The sequence below is a fragment of the Perca fluviatilis genome, chromosome 8, assembly GCF_010015445.1.
Source record: "Perca fluviatilis chromosome 8, GENO_Pfluv_1.0, whole genome shotgun sequence".
Taxonomy (NCBI): domain Eukaryota; kingdom Metazoa; phylum Chordata; class Actinopteri; order Perciformes; family Percidae; genus Perca; species Perca fluviatilis.
Window position 1 is genome coordinate 19,682,298 of NC_053119.1, and position 17,485 is coordinate 19,699,782.

General features: G+C 40.5%; 1 protein-coding gene and 1 non-coding gene across 2 annotated transcripts; one reads left to right on the top strand and one right to left on the bottom strand.

Annotated features, from left to right (window-relative positions):
* Positions 1-548: 548 nt before the first annotated feature.
* Positions 549-620, bottom strand: trnap-agg. Its single transcript has one exon. It is a non-coding gene; the product is annotated as a tRNA-Pro (tRNA).
* A 256-nt stretch (positions 621-876) lies between these two features.
* Positions 877-16,626, top strand: LOC120564395 (potassium/sodium hyperpolarization-activated cyclic nucleotide-gated channel 1-like). The gene is made up of 8 exons (XM_039809305.1): positions 877-2,281; positions 6,250-6,673; positions 7,748-7,909; positions 8,927-9,145; positions 10,366-10,512; positions 11,279-11,519; positions 12,574-12,738; positions 13,344-16,626. The coding sequence occupies exons 1-8, from the start codon at positions 1,641-1,643 to the stop codon at positions 14,897-14,899; spliced, it is 3,555 nt and encodes a 1,184-aa protein (XP_039665239.1). The 5' UTR covers positions 877-1,640; the 3' UTR covers positions 14,900-16,626.
* The last annotated feature ends 859 nt before the right edge of the window (positions 16,627-17,485 follow it).

Here is a 17,485-nt window from a genome sequence, read left to right on the forward strand (position 1 = left end):
CACTGCAGACACAGAGCATTGTTGCATCTGCCATGATACAGATTGTATCTCAATGTGTTTTTAGCACAGTAGTGATGCAGGTTGAAACAAATCCACCATTAACAAGGAAAGTATTAAACATTATTCGCATTGACTTCTCTCCTCATGTAGGTTCACATCAGAAGATGCGGGGATGTAAAATTGTTTTTGTTCATGTGAGATGTTTCAGCCCCTGTACCAACAACACATTCTCTATTGGTGACTGGAGGGCTCATAGATTACAGGTCAAGTCTATATATACCCCAATATCACAAATTAAAAATTTGCCTCAAGGGGCTTTATAATCTGTACAACACCCTCTATCCTTAGACCCTCAATTCAGATAAGGAGAAACTCCCCCATGAAAAACCTATAAATAAAGATATCATTTTTAATCAAATCATTTCAGCTGCAATGTAAATACCTTGTTTTACAAGATATTACACCAGACCACACGTGTGTATATTTTTCAATACAGCTCTTTGCGCAACATTTAATAATTTGCACATTATTCAAATTAAATAACTTTTGGGCTCGTCCGGGATTTGAACCCGGGACCTCTCGCACCCTAAGCGAGAATCATACCCCTAGACCAACGAGCCACATGAATGGACCGCCGTGCTATACAATTTCATGTCTTTTATTTTACTGAGCTTTCATAAGGCCTTAAGAATGTTAATTTTGTGTAGCCTAACCGAAAACACGATGGTGGACATAAGACTTCAATAACTTTAATGCAAAATTGACATTATTCTGAGACTAGAGCATCATCCCCGCACTTGTCCTCTGACAGTTGCTGTTATCAGTCTTAAGCGGAAAACAACTCATTGGCTAAGCCATTATGCATGCCTAAATTATACAGTCTAAACAGATAGCCTACTATAGACTAGACAGGAGTATTGGCTGACAGAGGAGCCTATATTGTTTCTTTAGTATGCAGGCCCGTCGAAAAACATTTATGATGCATAAAGACCGGACTTTATAACATTCCGTCGCTTTCTCTCAACTAGTGAACTATCAACTCCAAGGCTGGATCGCATCCTTGAATCAGCCTCCCCAGCTGTCCTGACTGGGCGGGGTGAGCGCATGTGCCATCCTGGCTCCTATGGCAACCCGATATTAGCTCCATCATTATTCACGTTATTAGAAAGCGGGGAGAGTGATGGATCAGTGATGTCAGCGCTCTTTGAATGCCGGTGCTAGCTGCGTGTCATCATCTTGGACTGACAGAGAGCTCAGATATTTTGAGGAGGTGGAGATCATGCTTTGTCATTGAGGAGCTCAGCAGCAGCGTTCTCCCACTCCGGCACGTCCGACGCTCAGCATGCTGCATCCTGATGCGCTCTCATCTGCACGCTGTGGGGTTACCTGGATTCACACGCATTTACGGTTTACCGCTTTTACATGACCGTCGGTTGGAAGCGGCCAAGTATTGTTGACGCATCTCAATGTTTGAACCGGGCGAGAGAGGCACGTCCCAAGTGTCAAATAAGATACAACCTGTCCTGCGGATGCGCCGTCACTGTTTTGCCTCCAGTGGCACCCCAAGTGTATGTAATTCATGATTCATCCCTCTATTTTCACAGGCTATCCTTAGAGCGCATCTCTTCTCCTTCTTCAAAATGGAAAAATTCCAGTCTTCCATGCGCAAACGGCTGTACAGCTTGCCGCAAAACATTGGGCAAAAACCCTTCGTGATTGACGAGGGAGACAACGGCGACAAGGACACTAAGAGGAAAAGTATTCGGCTAAAACATTTGTCCTCTTCGTCTCCTGCAAGGAGCATTGAGGAGGCCAGGAGCGAAGACTTGGGAAGGGACATTACTGTGAAGACCAACTTGAACGGGGACTGTCGCTTATTTAGGGGCAGCATCTCTTCCATCACCGGGCGGCATCCTCCCGGGTCAGATCCAGCGGAGCAGCGGCGCCTCATCCCCGAGGCTGATGTCAGCGAGAGTTACCCCGGTGAGCACAGCCCCGGGGCCCAGCAGTGGGCAACGGGTGATCTGACTGGCGCAGCCGGGCAAGAATCTATGTTTGACCAGTCAAGTTTTATCAAGTTGGAGGGTACCGAACAAATAATTTCAGAGGACGACCGGCTGTACCAAGCCGGCTTCATGCATCGGCAGTTTGGGGCGATGCTCCAACCGGGAGTCAACAAGTTCTCTCTGCGGATGTTGGGGAGTGAGAGGGCCGTGGAGCATGAAAGGGAACGAGTAAAGTCCGCTGGCTTCTGGATAATCCACCCGTACAGTGATTTTAGGTAATTTGTGTGCAGAAAACCTTTCTTTTCAAAAAAAAAAAGTGCATCAGTGATCCTGTCAAACATTTTAAGCTTGTTTGGTCTACACATGTAGAAAATCTGTGATCATAGAATAGCCTGCTTCTGATAAGACATACACATGCCATTAAACACGATAAGGTCGCTATAAACCTAATGTCATAGACACAAACTAATCCCACACAAAGACTGTTTATTATTTGATCATGGAGATAATATGATAACAACATGATAATCAGGAGTGTGAGCCTGTGCAGAATAAATGTATCATAAACTGAATGTGCCTCAGTAATCCAGACACACCTTTCATAGATAAATGTCTTCATTTCTGAAAATGATCCTTTTCTAAAGACTTAACCACTCATACTGTATACTGGCCATTCTTACAGGGAAAAGATGTGATGTATTGTAAAGGAGTTGCAATGCAAAATCCTCTTAGAAGCACAATGACAATTATATCATATGTAGGATATAAATCCCTCTTTTGTTTGGCCAAGATGAGTGTGTGTGTGTGTATATGGATACATTCACACAAGAATGGGTTAATATATGGTAATCTAACGAACCAATTCTCTGCATAATTGTCGATCTATAAATTAAGATATAAAATAGTTTGTTCACCAAACTAAGCCAACCTGTAATTTCCCAATTTACCAGCCATGCTGTGCCATGCAAACATGCACACTCTACATTTCATTGCATGCTGCATGCAAACCAGCATTCTGTTCATCACTGCCATCAAGGGATTTTTAAGACATTTAACCTTGAGGCTCACTGTCATTATATTTGCACCGGCCAGTTGTATGCTGATGTGTGTCACTGCAGTTTTTTTCTCCACTCATCTGAATTACACTTTTTTTTATCATTTAGCGAGGGCAATGGATTACAGAGAGTGCAGCAGGGGCTTGGAAATGGGGTAATCAAAATAGGGTAACATGACCATTCGAGATATTAGAAGCACACATCAGTGGAGATTATTACAGTACAATTAGTCTAATGGAGCAGAGATGGTGTGGACAGGGAGGGAACACACCACAACACACTGCACACACACAGAGAGAGACAGAGAGATTGAAATGAAAATGATGATATGAGGAATCAGGATGCCCAGCTGTTAACTCTGTGTATGAGGTATGAGGTGTCATTACTTCTTGCTAAATGTAGGTCACACTTTGAGCAGGAGCAGGGTTTTTGGCCTCTTAAGGTAGTAACTTTATCCTATAGATGCAACTTTAAGTTACAGATGTAAACCTTAAAGATTATTTTTGTCTTTTTGTCTTCTATGACACTGTTGAATCCAATACTGCAAACACTCAACTTCACTTCCTGATATCTGTAACAGTTGTGTGCTGACATACCGTGTGTTTCCTTGACCACTGTGCATTAACTCGGCACAGTGTAACAAATGTACACTCTCCTTGTATTTTTTATAAACACGGTCGCTGTGTTGTTTAGAGCATAAGTAACTGCTGTCTTTTATTAAAGCTGTCCGGCGTGGATACAGCAGTGGACATACTGAACTGGCACGCTACGTAAATATGGTTAATATGATTGCTGGTGGGCCTGAGCCACATTACAGGTGTGTGTTAAGCCACTGAGCTGCATGCAGGCTGTTGTGCTTCAGCTGTGCCCTGGCAGCAAGAGATAAGTATCTCTAGTACAAATGTGATCCCTTTTTCAGCTGTCCTGATTGATCTAAGCTTCTTTCACCATTTTAAGCCTTTTTGTGTTCACTTTGCTTGTAACTCCACTCTCTTTTGCTTTCATGCTCTTTAACGTAGTTGCACTCTGACCCAAATAGTGCAAGATTCCTTTCTGGACCAGTAGAGGTCCAGAGACCCCACAACTGTCAGCTTTATTTTGATGGTAACACCAGATTACACAAGCAAGTTGTCTGATCTTTGTGTCCAGAATGCTGCGTACACAGTCAGCTGATGAGCAAACAGGATGTTCTGCAGGGGCAGTAATGCACTGTCCCCTGCAGACTTTTTTTTGTTGTTGGTCCAGCTGTTCCAGTGTTCTGCAGTACAGTGACGTGTGCAAAGCAGTAATGCTAACTACTCAACATCTGGCTGGTGGGAGCTGACTTCTGGAGATGACATGGATTCCCAGGAGATAACAGTGGATTTAGCTAGAGAGGGGAAGTGCAATTAGGACCAGTGTGTCACCGCAGAGATGAACAGGCAGATGAAGAGAGGAATGCAAATGCTTTGTTTGGCAGAGAACAACAGAAAGCTGATTAGAACAAATGGCCACCCTGCCCTCACTGCTTCCCTTTTGGTTTGGTGTGTGTAACTAGAATAAAAAGGTAAAACTAAGTTTCTGAAATCTGAGTTTGTAGGTGGTGATATAGCCTGGTCACATCTCTACTGTTGATCGCCTCATTCCTGAGTCCAGAAAATGTCACAGGAACACAGTTTAGTTGCATGTGCTGTTTTTCTATGGATTTTGTTTGCATCATCATCATCATCATCATCATCATCATCATCATCATCATCATCATCACTGTCACTACATTGAATCAAATAATCTTTATTACTACACTACTCTTTACTCTCAGTCAATCATGGAGGTTTTGAATAATACCTGTTGACAAGATGGTGAGACTTTTGCATTCATTACAACAAGCACTTGGCTTATACACTGTGGATATGCGGCCTAATATGCCACTTAAGTACCCTTAAGTGGTATAATGCATGCGACTTTACAGGTCTGCCCCCCCCAACACCCACCCCTACGAGCAGTTTGTGCTGGCCCTGCAGGTATGTCAGGCTCTTGTTGGATCGATCAGTGGTTAATTAGGTCTCTGAAATGGATCAGACATGCAATCACATGCGTGCATGCTTTGCATCTCCACACTCAAGATGGTATTTGGTAAACAAACACACTCCATATCTTGGCTGGCCCGTTGTGTGGCCGAGCTGTACATTGCTGTATGTTTCCTGTGAATTATAAAGTGCTCTGATATTGTCCTCTGTTATACATCAGCTACTGTCATTTTAAAGCAGTCTGCAAAATCAGGGGAATAAAGACATAAGACAATATTAAATGTCAGGTTAGTAAACAGAGTGAATAAAACAGCGGCAACATGTGGTGTCAGGTAACCACTAACTATTTTATATTTAACTGTTGGCTATAATTTGATTAGATTTGTTAATTAAGCTATACATTTTAATAAAAATATTTTACAATACTTTGAAATGCAATTTGGTGACTTTATTATAAACACACTGTAAACAACCACTACACACAGCCTTTCCTTTTCATGGAATTCTAGATGAAATTGAACACTCTGCTACTGATACTTGAAGATTTAGTTAGGTGTGAAAATCAGTATTTCCTCATGAGCAATTCAGATGAATTCCAATAACAGATTTCCTTCTTTGCCTTGTGGCCAGAAGCCCAGTATTGAACTGAATTAAATTGTTTTCTTGAATCAACTCATTTCTATATTTGTTCGTGTTTGCTGTTTTTTGCATTGTTTCTGCCCACTTTAACACAAATCTACTGAATTTTGAGTTACAGTGTGAGACTGCAACTCGCATAGAGATTCATTTCTATTTCTAATATCTGCTTATTATTATCTCGATTGATCGTTTTGTCTGGAAAATGTACACAAATTGTGAAGAATGGCCATTATAATTTCCCAGAGGCCAATGTTTTAGACCACAGATGTTCAGTTTACTCTATCATAATATCATATAAGACAAAGAAAAGCATTAAATCCTCATATTTGAGAAGTTGGAACCACCAAATGCAAAAGCATTTTGCTCTAATCTCTAATTAAAAAAAACACACAGAAAACTCGCTTATTTATCCTCACATTAACAATCAACTCAGTTATTCTGTCAAAGGTACAGTGACGTTTCTGATGATTTATATAAAGACCTTAATGACTTTGGCCTGCTGTTATCTACAACAAGAGTTATGTGTGTGGCCGTGCGTTTCAGGTTCTACTGGGATCTAACCATGCTGCTGCTGATGGTGGGAAACCTCATCATCATCCCTGTGGGCATCACCTTCTTCAAGGACGAGCACACGCCACCCTGGATCGTCTTCAACGTGGTCTCAGACACCTTCTTCCTCATGGACCTGGTCCTCAATTTCCGCACAGGCATCGTCAAGGAGGACAACACGGAGATCATCCTAGACCCGCATCAGATTAAGATCAAGTACCTGAAGAGCTGGTTCGTGGTGGATTTCATCTCCTCCATACCTGTGGACTACATCTTTCTCATCGTGGAGACACGCATCGACTCAGACTTTTACAAGACGGCCCGAGCCCTGAGGATCGTCCGGTTCACCAAGATCCTCAGTCTGCTGCGGCTGCTGCGCCTTTCCAGACTCATTCGCTACATCCACCAGTGGGAAGAGGTAGATCCAGGAGGGACAGGCTCTTTGGATCTTTATTTAAGACTTCACATTAGCTAATAGAGATGCAACTCTGAATGAATGAATGAAAATGAATCCGCAGCAATTTAGATAATCATTTTAGTACCTTTTTTTGGAAAAAAATGCCAGACTCCATCATTTTAAATGCAACTATTTTACAATAGCAAATTTAATTTCTTTGAGTATTTAACTGCTGGTTGTAGACAACAAGTAACTCAAAGACACCACCATGCTCTGAGAATAAGTGATGTGCATTTCTCAGAGTTTTGTTACGTTTCAACAAACAGATTAACGTAGGAAAGCTTTTTTGCACACCTCTTTTGTCGGGCAGGTGCATAGGATATGATCAAAAGTAGCAGATCAGAAGCTTAGAGAAAGTCCCGCACACTGACCATTACGCAAGCAATAATTTATTTAGAAAAATACAACATCTAAGACCAAAACGTTATATTTTTCTAAATAAATTTTGGTCAATGTGCGGAACGTTCTCTAAACAAACAGATTAAGAAATTATGAAAGTAATAGTTAGTTGCAGCCCTACTCTGAAATGTTCCCCTGACTATAGTGCTATATTAAATAATTTTGTATTTCCCTTGCATCAGCAGATTTCTCCTAACTTGTAGCTATGTCTGTTTTTTTCTGTCATGGAAAAAACATGATACTGCGTATTGTAAAAACAAATGTACATATTGTTAAGGGTAGAGTTCCTTTGTTAGTTCCCTTCTAAAGCTCAGACATATACACACAACCACCTAATAACACATATTTTCCCACATTATCTTTTTTTATAATTCCAATTGAGGCTGCACTACCCATGAGCCATTAATGTTACTTGCAGATGGTTATGCAATACTGAAATAGTCTTTGTTGGTCTATAGAAGATTAAGAACAGTGTGTGATCTGGTAAAGGACCCCTGTTTCCATCAGCTCACAAAGCAACTATTGTATATTTCAAATCCTCTGATTGTATGAGAGAAAATTGACATTTCATAGATTTACGTACAGAGAGATGTGTTTCGTTGTTTCTGTTTCATTAATGCTGATAATCTGTCACAGGTTTTCCATATGACCTATGACCTGGCCAGCGCCATGGTGCGCATCATGAACCTGATTGGTATGATGCTGCTGCTGTGTCACTGGGATGGCTGTCTGCAGTTCCTGGTTCCCATGCTGCAGGACTTCCCACCTGACTGCTGGGTCACTAGAAACAAGATGGTGGTAAGTGGTCTAAGTAGTCTTACTATGAGTGATGTGGTCCTCCATGAACACAAACTTTTCTGCCAAATTTAGAACAGTTTTGATTGTTTCAGATAAGAGATTCTTTCTATTTTTGTATGTGCTCTTTTCACTGGTATGAAGTAGGCATGTCTCAGCTGGAAAAAAGATGATGTCAGATACTTAAATGCACCAATCAGAAGATCAGATCAAATCACATCACACCCTCACAGTCCTGATGAAGCAGAATAGCTGAGTTTTTGATTGTGAAACTCTCAATAAATAATATTTAAAGGTGTGTTTTCAAAACTTGCATATTTAGTGATGGGTATTTAATATTATAGAGAACTTTAGTTTTGAAACTCAGTTTTTAGGGGCTTCAAAACTAATTGATTAGTCGATCAACAGAAAATGAATGGCAACTATTTTTTATAATAAGTAATTAATCCAACATCAAACATGCCCTGGGTTCAGCCTCTCAAATGTGAGGATTTGAATCTTTTCTTTGTCAAAAATGATAGACTACCAAATGTTTTTGGTTTTTGACTGTTGGTCAAACAAAACAAGATATTTGAATACATTACCTTGTGCTGTGGGAAATTCTAACAGCCATTTCCGCCCAATTTCCTGACACTTTATAAACCAAACAATCGATTAATTGAGAAAATAATTGGCAAATTAATTGATAATGAAAATGATTGTTTGCAGTCCTAATCACATACAAGTATTTAGAGATATACGCTTTATTAATTATCGCTCTAAGTAGAGAATATAATAATAGGTATACTGGTAACGGAAATAGACTTATACCAAAGAATAAACTACGACAGTAATGCCAGTGGATTAGTCAGCATGCATGTTATAAGGTGATGTTTTCTGACGGTCTGAGCCCCTCAGTAGGGAAAATAAAGGCGTCATCACCCGTGGTCTTGATATTAAACTGTGAATAGGCTCACAAAGGTGTGCTACAGCATTAATGTTGTGATAAACTTTCTCTTTCCTCCTCTTCTTCTCTTCCAGAATGACACTTGGGGTCAGCAATATTCCTACGCCCTGTTCAAGGCCATGAGTCACATGCTGTGCATCGGGTACGGCCTGTACCCCCCTATCGGCATGGCTGACGTGTGGCTCACCATCCTCAGCATGATTGTGGGCGCTACCTGCTTCGCCATGTTTGTGGGGCATGCGACTGCACTCATTCAGTCTCTGGACTCCTCCAGGAGGCAGTACCAGGAGAAGGTGGGTGTTTGTTCTCTGCATGGCTGATATTTGTTACTTTCTCTTCTTTCTAAGAGTTGAAATCAGTGATGAAGTACATTTATACAAATACTGTGCTAGATGTATTAACTAGTTTTATTATTTATTAAGTATTTTGATGTACTTGTACGTCACTGGAGTTTTTTCATTTTATGCTACTTTATACTTCTACTCCACTACATTTACAAAACAAAGGATCGGTTTATTGTTATAGATTTGTATAAATTTGTTCACATTTGCTCCACATTGACAAACTGCATCAGAAAAATGCTCATTACACATTAATGCATTATTATTATTAATAATCCAATAATATGATCAATACTAATATCAGTCACTGGGGCCATTTTTCTGAATAATGTGTACTTTTACTTTTAATAATTTAAGTATAATAAGCTGATAGTACTTTTGTACTTTTACTTGAGTACGATTTTGAATGCAGGAATTTTACTTGTAAGTAATTTTAGTTATTATTTTTCCATTGTGTTTTGCTGCTTTTACTTGCATAAAGGATCTGTATAGTTATTCCACGGCTGATTGAAATGCAGTTTGAATGGTGAGGATGATGCGTGACGTTGTGACAAAGTATTTGTGTGAATACTTTGCCCCCCTGTCATAAATCTGTGGGCATTTAAGTGAGAAAATGCCCCACAGAGGGAGACTATAAATATATGTGAAGGGACAGAGCAACATACTGTATAAGAGAAATCATTGAAAGATTTTTGAGCTGTCGTTGTGGATTTTCAACACAGAAACAAAGAGACACTAGAGAGAGTAAGGAACTAGTTAATAAAAGCAAAACAGCGACTAATGACCGAACTGACATAGATTGGGTACACGGACCGCTCATGGTGCTTTGCTGGTAGAGTACACAGCTGAAGGACACAGTAGTTAATGTTATTAGCTGCAGCCTGCAGAGCGCAACTGTATTTGTCAGATGGGACAGAGGCACAACATTGCTCTGTGGGAAGGTTTCACAGATGGCCTGACAGTTGACTGTTAACATAATGAGACACATTATAGTCCACCTCTGAGCCAACACATCAATCACTTTAATATTTTTTTTTAACATGACTTTGCATTTTCTCTCGAGTTACATTACAGTTCCCGGTATTTCTGTGGCGGTGTTTCACTTAAATATTTTAAAACATTATAATAATACTTTTTTAATTGTAATAATTGGACTTGTGTTGTTGTTACAGTATAAGCAGGTGGAGCAGTACATGTCCTTCCACAAGCTTCCTGCCGACATGCGCCAGAGGATCCACGAATACTACGAACACCGCTATCAAGGCAAGATGTTTGATGAGGAAAGCATTTTGGAGGAGCTGAATGAGCCACTGAGAGAGGTCAGAACTCATCTACCTTGTTGTTTTGTCTTGATGATAATTCTGCTGAGTCATCATAATGTTGGCTTCACCGTCTATCACAAAAAAGAAAAGATTCACTATCACTTCACTTTAACTCTTCCTATTTATAATTTATAACCATTATATAAACATAAATAAATGTTATATAACATGATATAATGTAGATGTAGAGCAGATCTAAGTGTTTATTTATGCATTTCTCAACAACTAACTCCTCCTGTGGGCACCCATAGGTGGAGGCTGCTGTACAAACAGACAATATGGTAACACACAGTTGTAATAAAGGATAAAGGATTGTTAAAAAATACTGTGCATTAATAAACACTTTTAAATATTCTTTTATCTTTTACAACTACATTATTGTGTTATAAACCATTTATTCAATGTTTATATAATGTGTATATATGCTAAATAGAGGGATACGTTTTACAATTTGTATCCATTTAAAAAAAAAAAGTTTTCTCAGCTGCAAATATGTGAATCAATGAAGTGATCATGCTTGTTCGTAATGGTTTACCTATTTATACTATCTAATATGCCTCCCTTACTTTGCACGATAATGTTAATAGTCATGTAATCTGATTAGTAATGGTTGGAGACTTCATGAGAACAGAGAATCTCATTAACGGACCACTAAGCCATTAACTCCCCTGATTTTATGATTGAAATGTAAACATGTAACACTGACGTGTGTTGTGAAGGCCTCACCTTAAAACCTAAAACACTTATTTTGTGTGTTCTGCAGGAGATCATCAACTTTAACTGTCGCAAACTGGTGGCCTCCATGCCTCTGTTTGCCAACGCTGATCCGAACTTTGTCACCTCCATGCTGACCAAACTGCACTTTGAGGTCTTCCAGCCGAGCGACTATATTATCAGAGAGGGAACCATCGGCAAGAAGATGTACTTCATCCAGCACGGCGTTGTCAGTGTCATCACCAAGAGCAGCCAAGACACCAAGCTGTCTGATGGCTCTTATTTTGGAGGTAATGTCTGCATTCAACCTGCTGTGTGCACTGCATGCTAATATACATTCTGTAGTTGGCACTGAGCCAGTTTGAATGTATGTAAAGGAGTGCTGATGGTATGATTTGTTTTGATTTATTTTTGCTCTGGCACTCGGCAGATTAACTTCCCTCACTATTATAGTTGGGGAAAATTGTCCACATCATCTCCTTAAAAGGGCTCAGGACTAAGAGGAGCAAAGCTTTGCGATCTTTGATTCCATCTGTGGGGTTTTCCTCTTTTGTTAACGCCATATTTAAAGCTGAAATCCAGAACTTTCAATTTGTTGTCGCCCTTGTTACGCTGTCTTGTTGTCGTATACGGCAGGAAAGTGAAATGTCATCATCAAATATCAACCAGTAAATGTATGATTTACTTTACTTGCATTTGCAAATGGGAGCGGTGTGATCTGACAACCCAGGCAATTATTTCTAACCACATTTTAATCTTTAATGTTTGCTCCAGCATAAATTTTAGAGAATGATAATGATAATCACAAAACATATATTCTGGCTTAAAGCTACTCAGCAAGTAGAAAATGGTATATGAGGACAGAAAATGTATTTACAAGAGAGAGAGAGTGTGTGTGAGTGTGTGTCCTCAATATGGCTGTCCTGAAAAATATGTCTACTTTTTTTTAATGGCGCATTATTTTATTTTTTTGATCTGGCACGACAGATGAGGTCAGGACAAACTGTAAGCTGCAGAAATTGCATTAAGTGCTCCATCTGTGGGGTTCAGAGGCACTGGTTTTTTCATGTTTTACCATCTCAAACTGATATTTTTCTCCATCTAAAATATAAATAGATATAAATGTGGTTGTAATGTATCACACAACTATGAGAAAAGTACCAGAAATATACCACTTTATATTAATTACCAATTTTAAAAAAATCCTTGATGTTAATCTCTGACTTGCACTCAGCAGGACGTGAGGAATGGTAACATTTTCAATGGTAAAGAAATGGTACAAAAAAATATAATTTATATATTTTATATATAAAATAACACTTTTTTTCCCCTCCCTCCCTGCAGAGATCTGCCTGCTAACCCGAGGCAGGAGGACAGCCAGCGTGCGAGCAGATAACTACTGTCGGCTGTACTCTCTGTCGGTGGACAACTTCAACGAGGTGCTGGAGGAGTATCCCATGATGAGGAGGGCCTTTGAGACCGTGGCTCTCGACCGCCTGGACCGTATCGGTGAGTCCTTTACCAAGAGATAAATATATACACAGTATATACGTATATAGTATATAGGAGCCAATTTGATGTTTTACAGTAAATATTATTTATTATTTAAGTGTTGATATTTCACTTTGCTACTTTCATCTTTATATATTGCATTTAATGCTGGTCTAGGTTCAATTATAGCAATTATATTTAACTATATGTGTTATTGGCTGTACACTTAGAAACTGAAAAAACTACAGTGATGGTGGCATCTTCTGATGTAATGTGGGGTGCACATTTAAAGGCAGGATCCAACAATTTTCTTTTTCAATACACAAAAATGTAATATTACAAAATAATTTTACTAATCAGAACATTCACATTAAACAATGGAGTAAATGTAATTAATAAAGTAAATTATGGCATCATTATTCTCACATAATCTTTGATATTCAGACAGGAATCAAGTATGAATGCATTTACCAAACAATTGAAACCTCAAACAAAACCATGATATAATAACCAAATTGAATATAAGATTATTGATTATTGTCCTCATAATGTTTAGTATGCATTCATTAATGAAAAAATAGAAAATGAAAAATAGTGTAACCTTATTTGTATTTTCTTAACAGGGAAGAGGAACTCTGTTCTTCAAAATAAAGTCCAGCATCACCAAAGTTCTGGCATACTAAACTTTCAAGAGAGCGAGATCATCCAAAGAATAGTGCAACATGACCGTGACATGGCTCAATGCACGCAGCTGATCCAGACCAGCCCAAAGAGCCTACACCTTCCCCCTGCGCCCCCATCACCCACCCCGGTCATCTGGGCCCCGCTGGTTCAGGCCCCGCTCCAGGCTGCTGCTGCCACCACCCCGCTGGCTCTGGCCTTAGCCCATCACTCCAAGCTGCCTTCCATCCTCTTCCACCATCCTCTGGCACCAGGCCCCCTGAAGGACCCCACCAGCCATCCAAAGAGAGTCCATGTTGGAGCAAACGCATCCAGTAGCTGTGGTTCAGGGCACGGTTCTCCTACCAACTCCAGCCAATTCAGATCTGGGATTGAGACTCCCACATTGGCATCCCTCAGGGCACAGCATCTCGCCACTGGGCCTGTGTCAGCCACACTGACGTCCCAGCCCATCTTCACCAGCAGCCTGCAGCCGCTGCCCCCTCTGCCCTCACACCAGCTCCTGCACCATCCTCCCCACTCCGGCATCGCCTCAGTCTTCCCCATCAACCAGACCACTGTCTCCTACACCTGCTCTGCTCAGCTCCACCCTCAGCCCTTCCACGGTGCTATGACCACCCCACCACAACCGATAGGTTTACTCCAGCAGGGGGCGCCAGGGAGGCTAGCAGGAAGATTCCCAGCCCCCTCTGCCTCCACCATAAACCCTCTCATCTCCAGCTCAGTTGGCCCCTTATTAAGCCAGCTGCAGCAGACATCTCACGCCGCGCAGCAGATGGGGTACAATCATGACAGAGCAGGCAGAATATCCAGTGGTATGAACCTTCCACATTTTCCCTTCATCACCAGCACTCAGTCTTCCACTGGATTTATTCAACCAGGGTCTGCAGTCAGAGCTGGGGCCGCAGCATCCCTGGCTCAGCAAAGCCTTGCAGGTCTCCAATCTGTTTTCCTCCCCCAGGTTCTCCCCGAGCACTCGGCCCTTGCCTCACTGGCCCAGTATGGCTCCGCTGAAGCCTCGCCCTGCTACACGCCTCCACTCCACAGTCCCAGCATACAGAGCCCTGTGAGGGGAAGGACAGTTTACAACAGTGAGCTCCCCAGTGCTATGGGCTCTCGCAGCCCTCTAACCCCTCAGACCTCATGCCCTGCCAGGGTGGTGTGGACACCCAAAGAGACAGCTGAGTCCTCGGTGGATCTCTTTACCCAGGAAATAAAGACTATCTCAGGCTCTCACAGCTCTTTACACCAGGAACGGCCTTTGGCCATGAGCGGCTCTTCAGAGGGGGTAGCAGGGTCATCGATTCCCTTCTCCTCCCCCATGGCTGTCAGTAAACCCTACATCCCGATCCCGGGTCAAGTTGCTCCTGTCAGTCGGACACATTCTGGGCCCGAACCTCAGAACCAGTCCGTTGGTTTTCACTCTTCCCTCGCTAGATCCCCTGCTAAGACGTTAGAGACCGAAGAAAAACAGTCCAAACTTCCATCCAACTTGTGAGGTTCAGACACACCCTCCTTTAATGCCTGAACAAACAGGAGCTCACCTCTTTCTTGGCATTGTTTTAACCAATCATTTGTCAATTTCAAAAGTTGGAGGGTGTGAAATGCTAAACAGATTGGAGATCGGTGGTTTCATTTTTAATCAGACTGAATGGATCGGGGATAATTATGGACAATGATGGATATTTTTCTACAGGATATTGCATCTTTGAATATAGTAATGAATCCAAAACCTATTGATGGGTATATATAGCACCTCATAAAAATATCAATTGTTCTATGTATTGTATTATAATCACACTCTGTGATTTGTTATAAGTATTATGTTTAAACCCCATTGTCCAGGCAATTTTGTGTAATCTTTTAGCTACACCCGTTTAGTTGGAAACAACTGTATCCAGTTATGATTGAGACCAAAAATGATTGTCCCTTTTTATGTCCTTTCCCTCCACCGAGTGTCATTTGTATGCGCGGTTTCTAAGAGACTGTAGGAAAGACAGACTGTGCACTTTGCTTGTTTCAGAGATCACCTAACGTAATGGTTTGATGATGGCACGTCTTCCAAGATAGCGTTTCAGCAATATTGCACACCCAAATGGGTCAAACAAATCCAATCACACTCAAAAAACACTGAAGTAATGAATGTAATGTTTGTCTGTCTGCAGAGAAGCAGGATTAATTTTAAAATGTGTTGAACTAAAGGGCGATGATGGTTTTCTGAGTACTGGAAAGTGTAATAGTACAACACACATTTCCGTTTCTGTCCCTCCACAACTGCTCCAGTGTGTGGCGAGGGGCACTATTTTCGGTACAGAACATTTGTCTGTGTGCCATCAGCATAGTATGCAATAATCTGTGTTTTTTTATGGGTATACAAAGGTACTGTGAATCAAAGCACTTGAGTCGATACCTGAGATTCTGTTTTTAGTTAGAACAGATTAAAACAAGGGAATTAAATGGAATAAATGCAATTGTGGATAATCAAACCTCCTGAAACCAGCAATGCACTAAGACTGATCTGAATGGTTCTTGCACCAGTCAAAGGGCTAAAGCAGTTACTTGGACACATGGTTAATAAGAACCCCTGATGGGTCATATTGCTGCATATTTACCTCTTTCATTTTACATTATTTGATTGTAAGATTTGACATCTGTTGTTGAACAATTGCTGCTTTGTGATGCTATGCTGAATCAACAAGAAGTGTATCACTGACTGCTTTTTTAAAACCAGACTCTTAAATCCTTGTACTTGTTAATAAGTTCATGTGTTTAAATGATATTCCTCTCCCTCTCTGTGGACCTGTGGCCGACGAGGAACTGTGAGCAGGTTGCAGGTCAGCAGGTCAAACCATTGGAGGATCCTGTCCAGTGGCTTTAGCTGCCTGGTTACTGAACCAGGGGGAAGGGAGATACTATCAGTCACTAGCCAGTCACTGCCAATGGGCCTGATCAATCCCTCATTACTATTCTCTTCCAACCCCTCACCCCCACACCACCTGTCAGAGGCATCAGCTTGGGTTGAGTGTAAGGTTAGTTTGAGTGCATTCAATTAAAAGGTGTGTGTAGGAGAGGAGGTGCCAGTCATTCATATATTTATATATATTTGTTTTCTCATTTTGCTGCCTTTTAACCAACACATCTGAGGATTCCATCACCTATGTATGTTAGGCATATTTTTATTTTAGCTACTGAATTCAGTGCAATAAAATAACATATGGTCAATGATGCTCGTCCTATTTGTTGATTTCATTTCAAGAGCAGAGATTGTGATAAAGAAACTGATGAAACGCTGGGGAAGTTTCAGACATTAGGCCGGGTTAAGAATTGAGGACTGGGGCACCCGGATATCTCAGTTGGTTGAGCGGGCGCCCATATATAGAGGTTTACTCCTCGACTCCGACCTATGTATAGCAAACCTATATAGACCTATATATAATAAAGGCCTAAAAATGCCCAGAAAATATCTGCCATGTTCATGGAGTTAATTATTGCTGGATTAGTGAGTAAATATAGATGTTTAACTCAGTGCTATTAAAATAAAAGTTTAAGGTTGAACCAAAGCAGACAAATACCGTATGTCATTCTAGACAAACAGTGTACAGACTGATGTTTCCTGTCCTGTAATAACTCCACTAGATGAGATTGTTTTTTGAAGATTACATTATTGTTTAATAGTGTGACAGTGCTGGAAAGTAACTAAGTACATTTACTCAAGTACTGTGCAATTTTGAGATAATTTTACTTTACTTGAGTATTTCCATTTTCTGCTACTATATACTACTCCACTACAATTCAGAGGGTAATGTACTTTTTACTCCACTGCATTTATTTGATAACTTTAGTTACTTTGCAGATTCAGATTAATGATACATAATATAATCAATAAATAAATATAATGTAATAATAATAATAATAATAATGTATTATTATGGATAAAGATAAAACTTTATCAATCCCTTAGTGAAATTCACAAGCTACCTGGAAGTATATAGTAAAAAATTATAAACAATTATTATCTTTACCAGCTGCAACATTAAAGTGATGTTCATATGAATGCATCAATAATTATAATTCAATAATATAC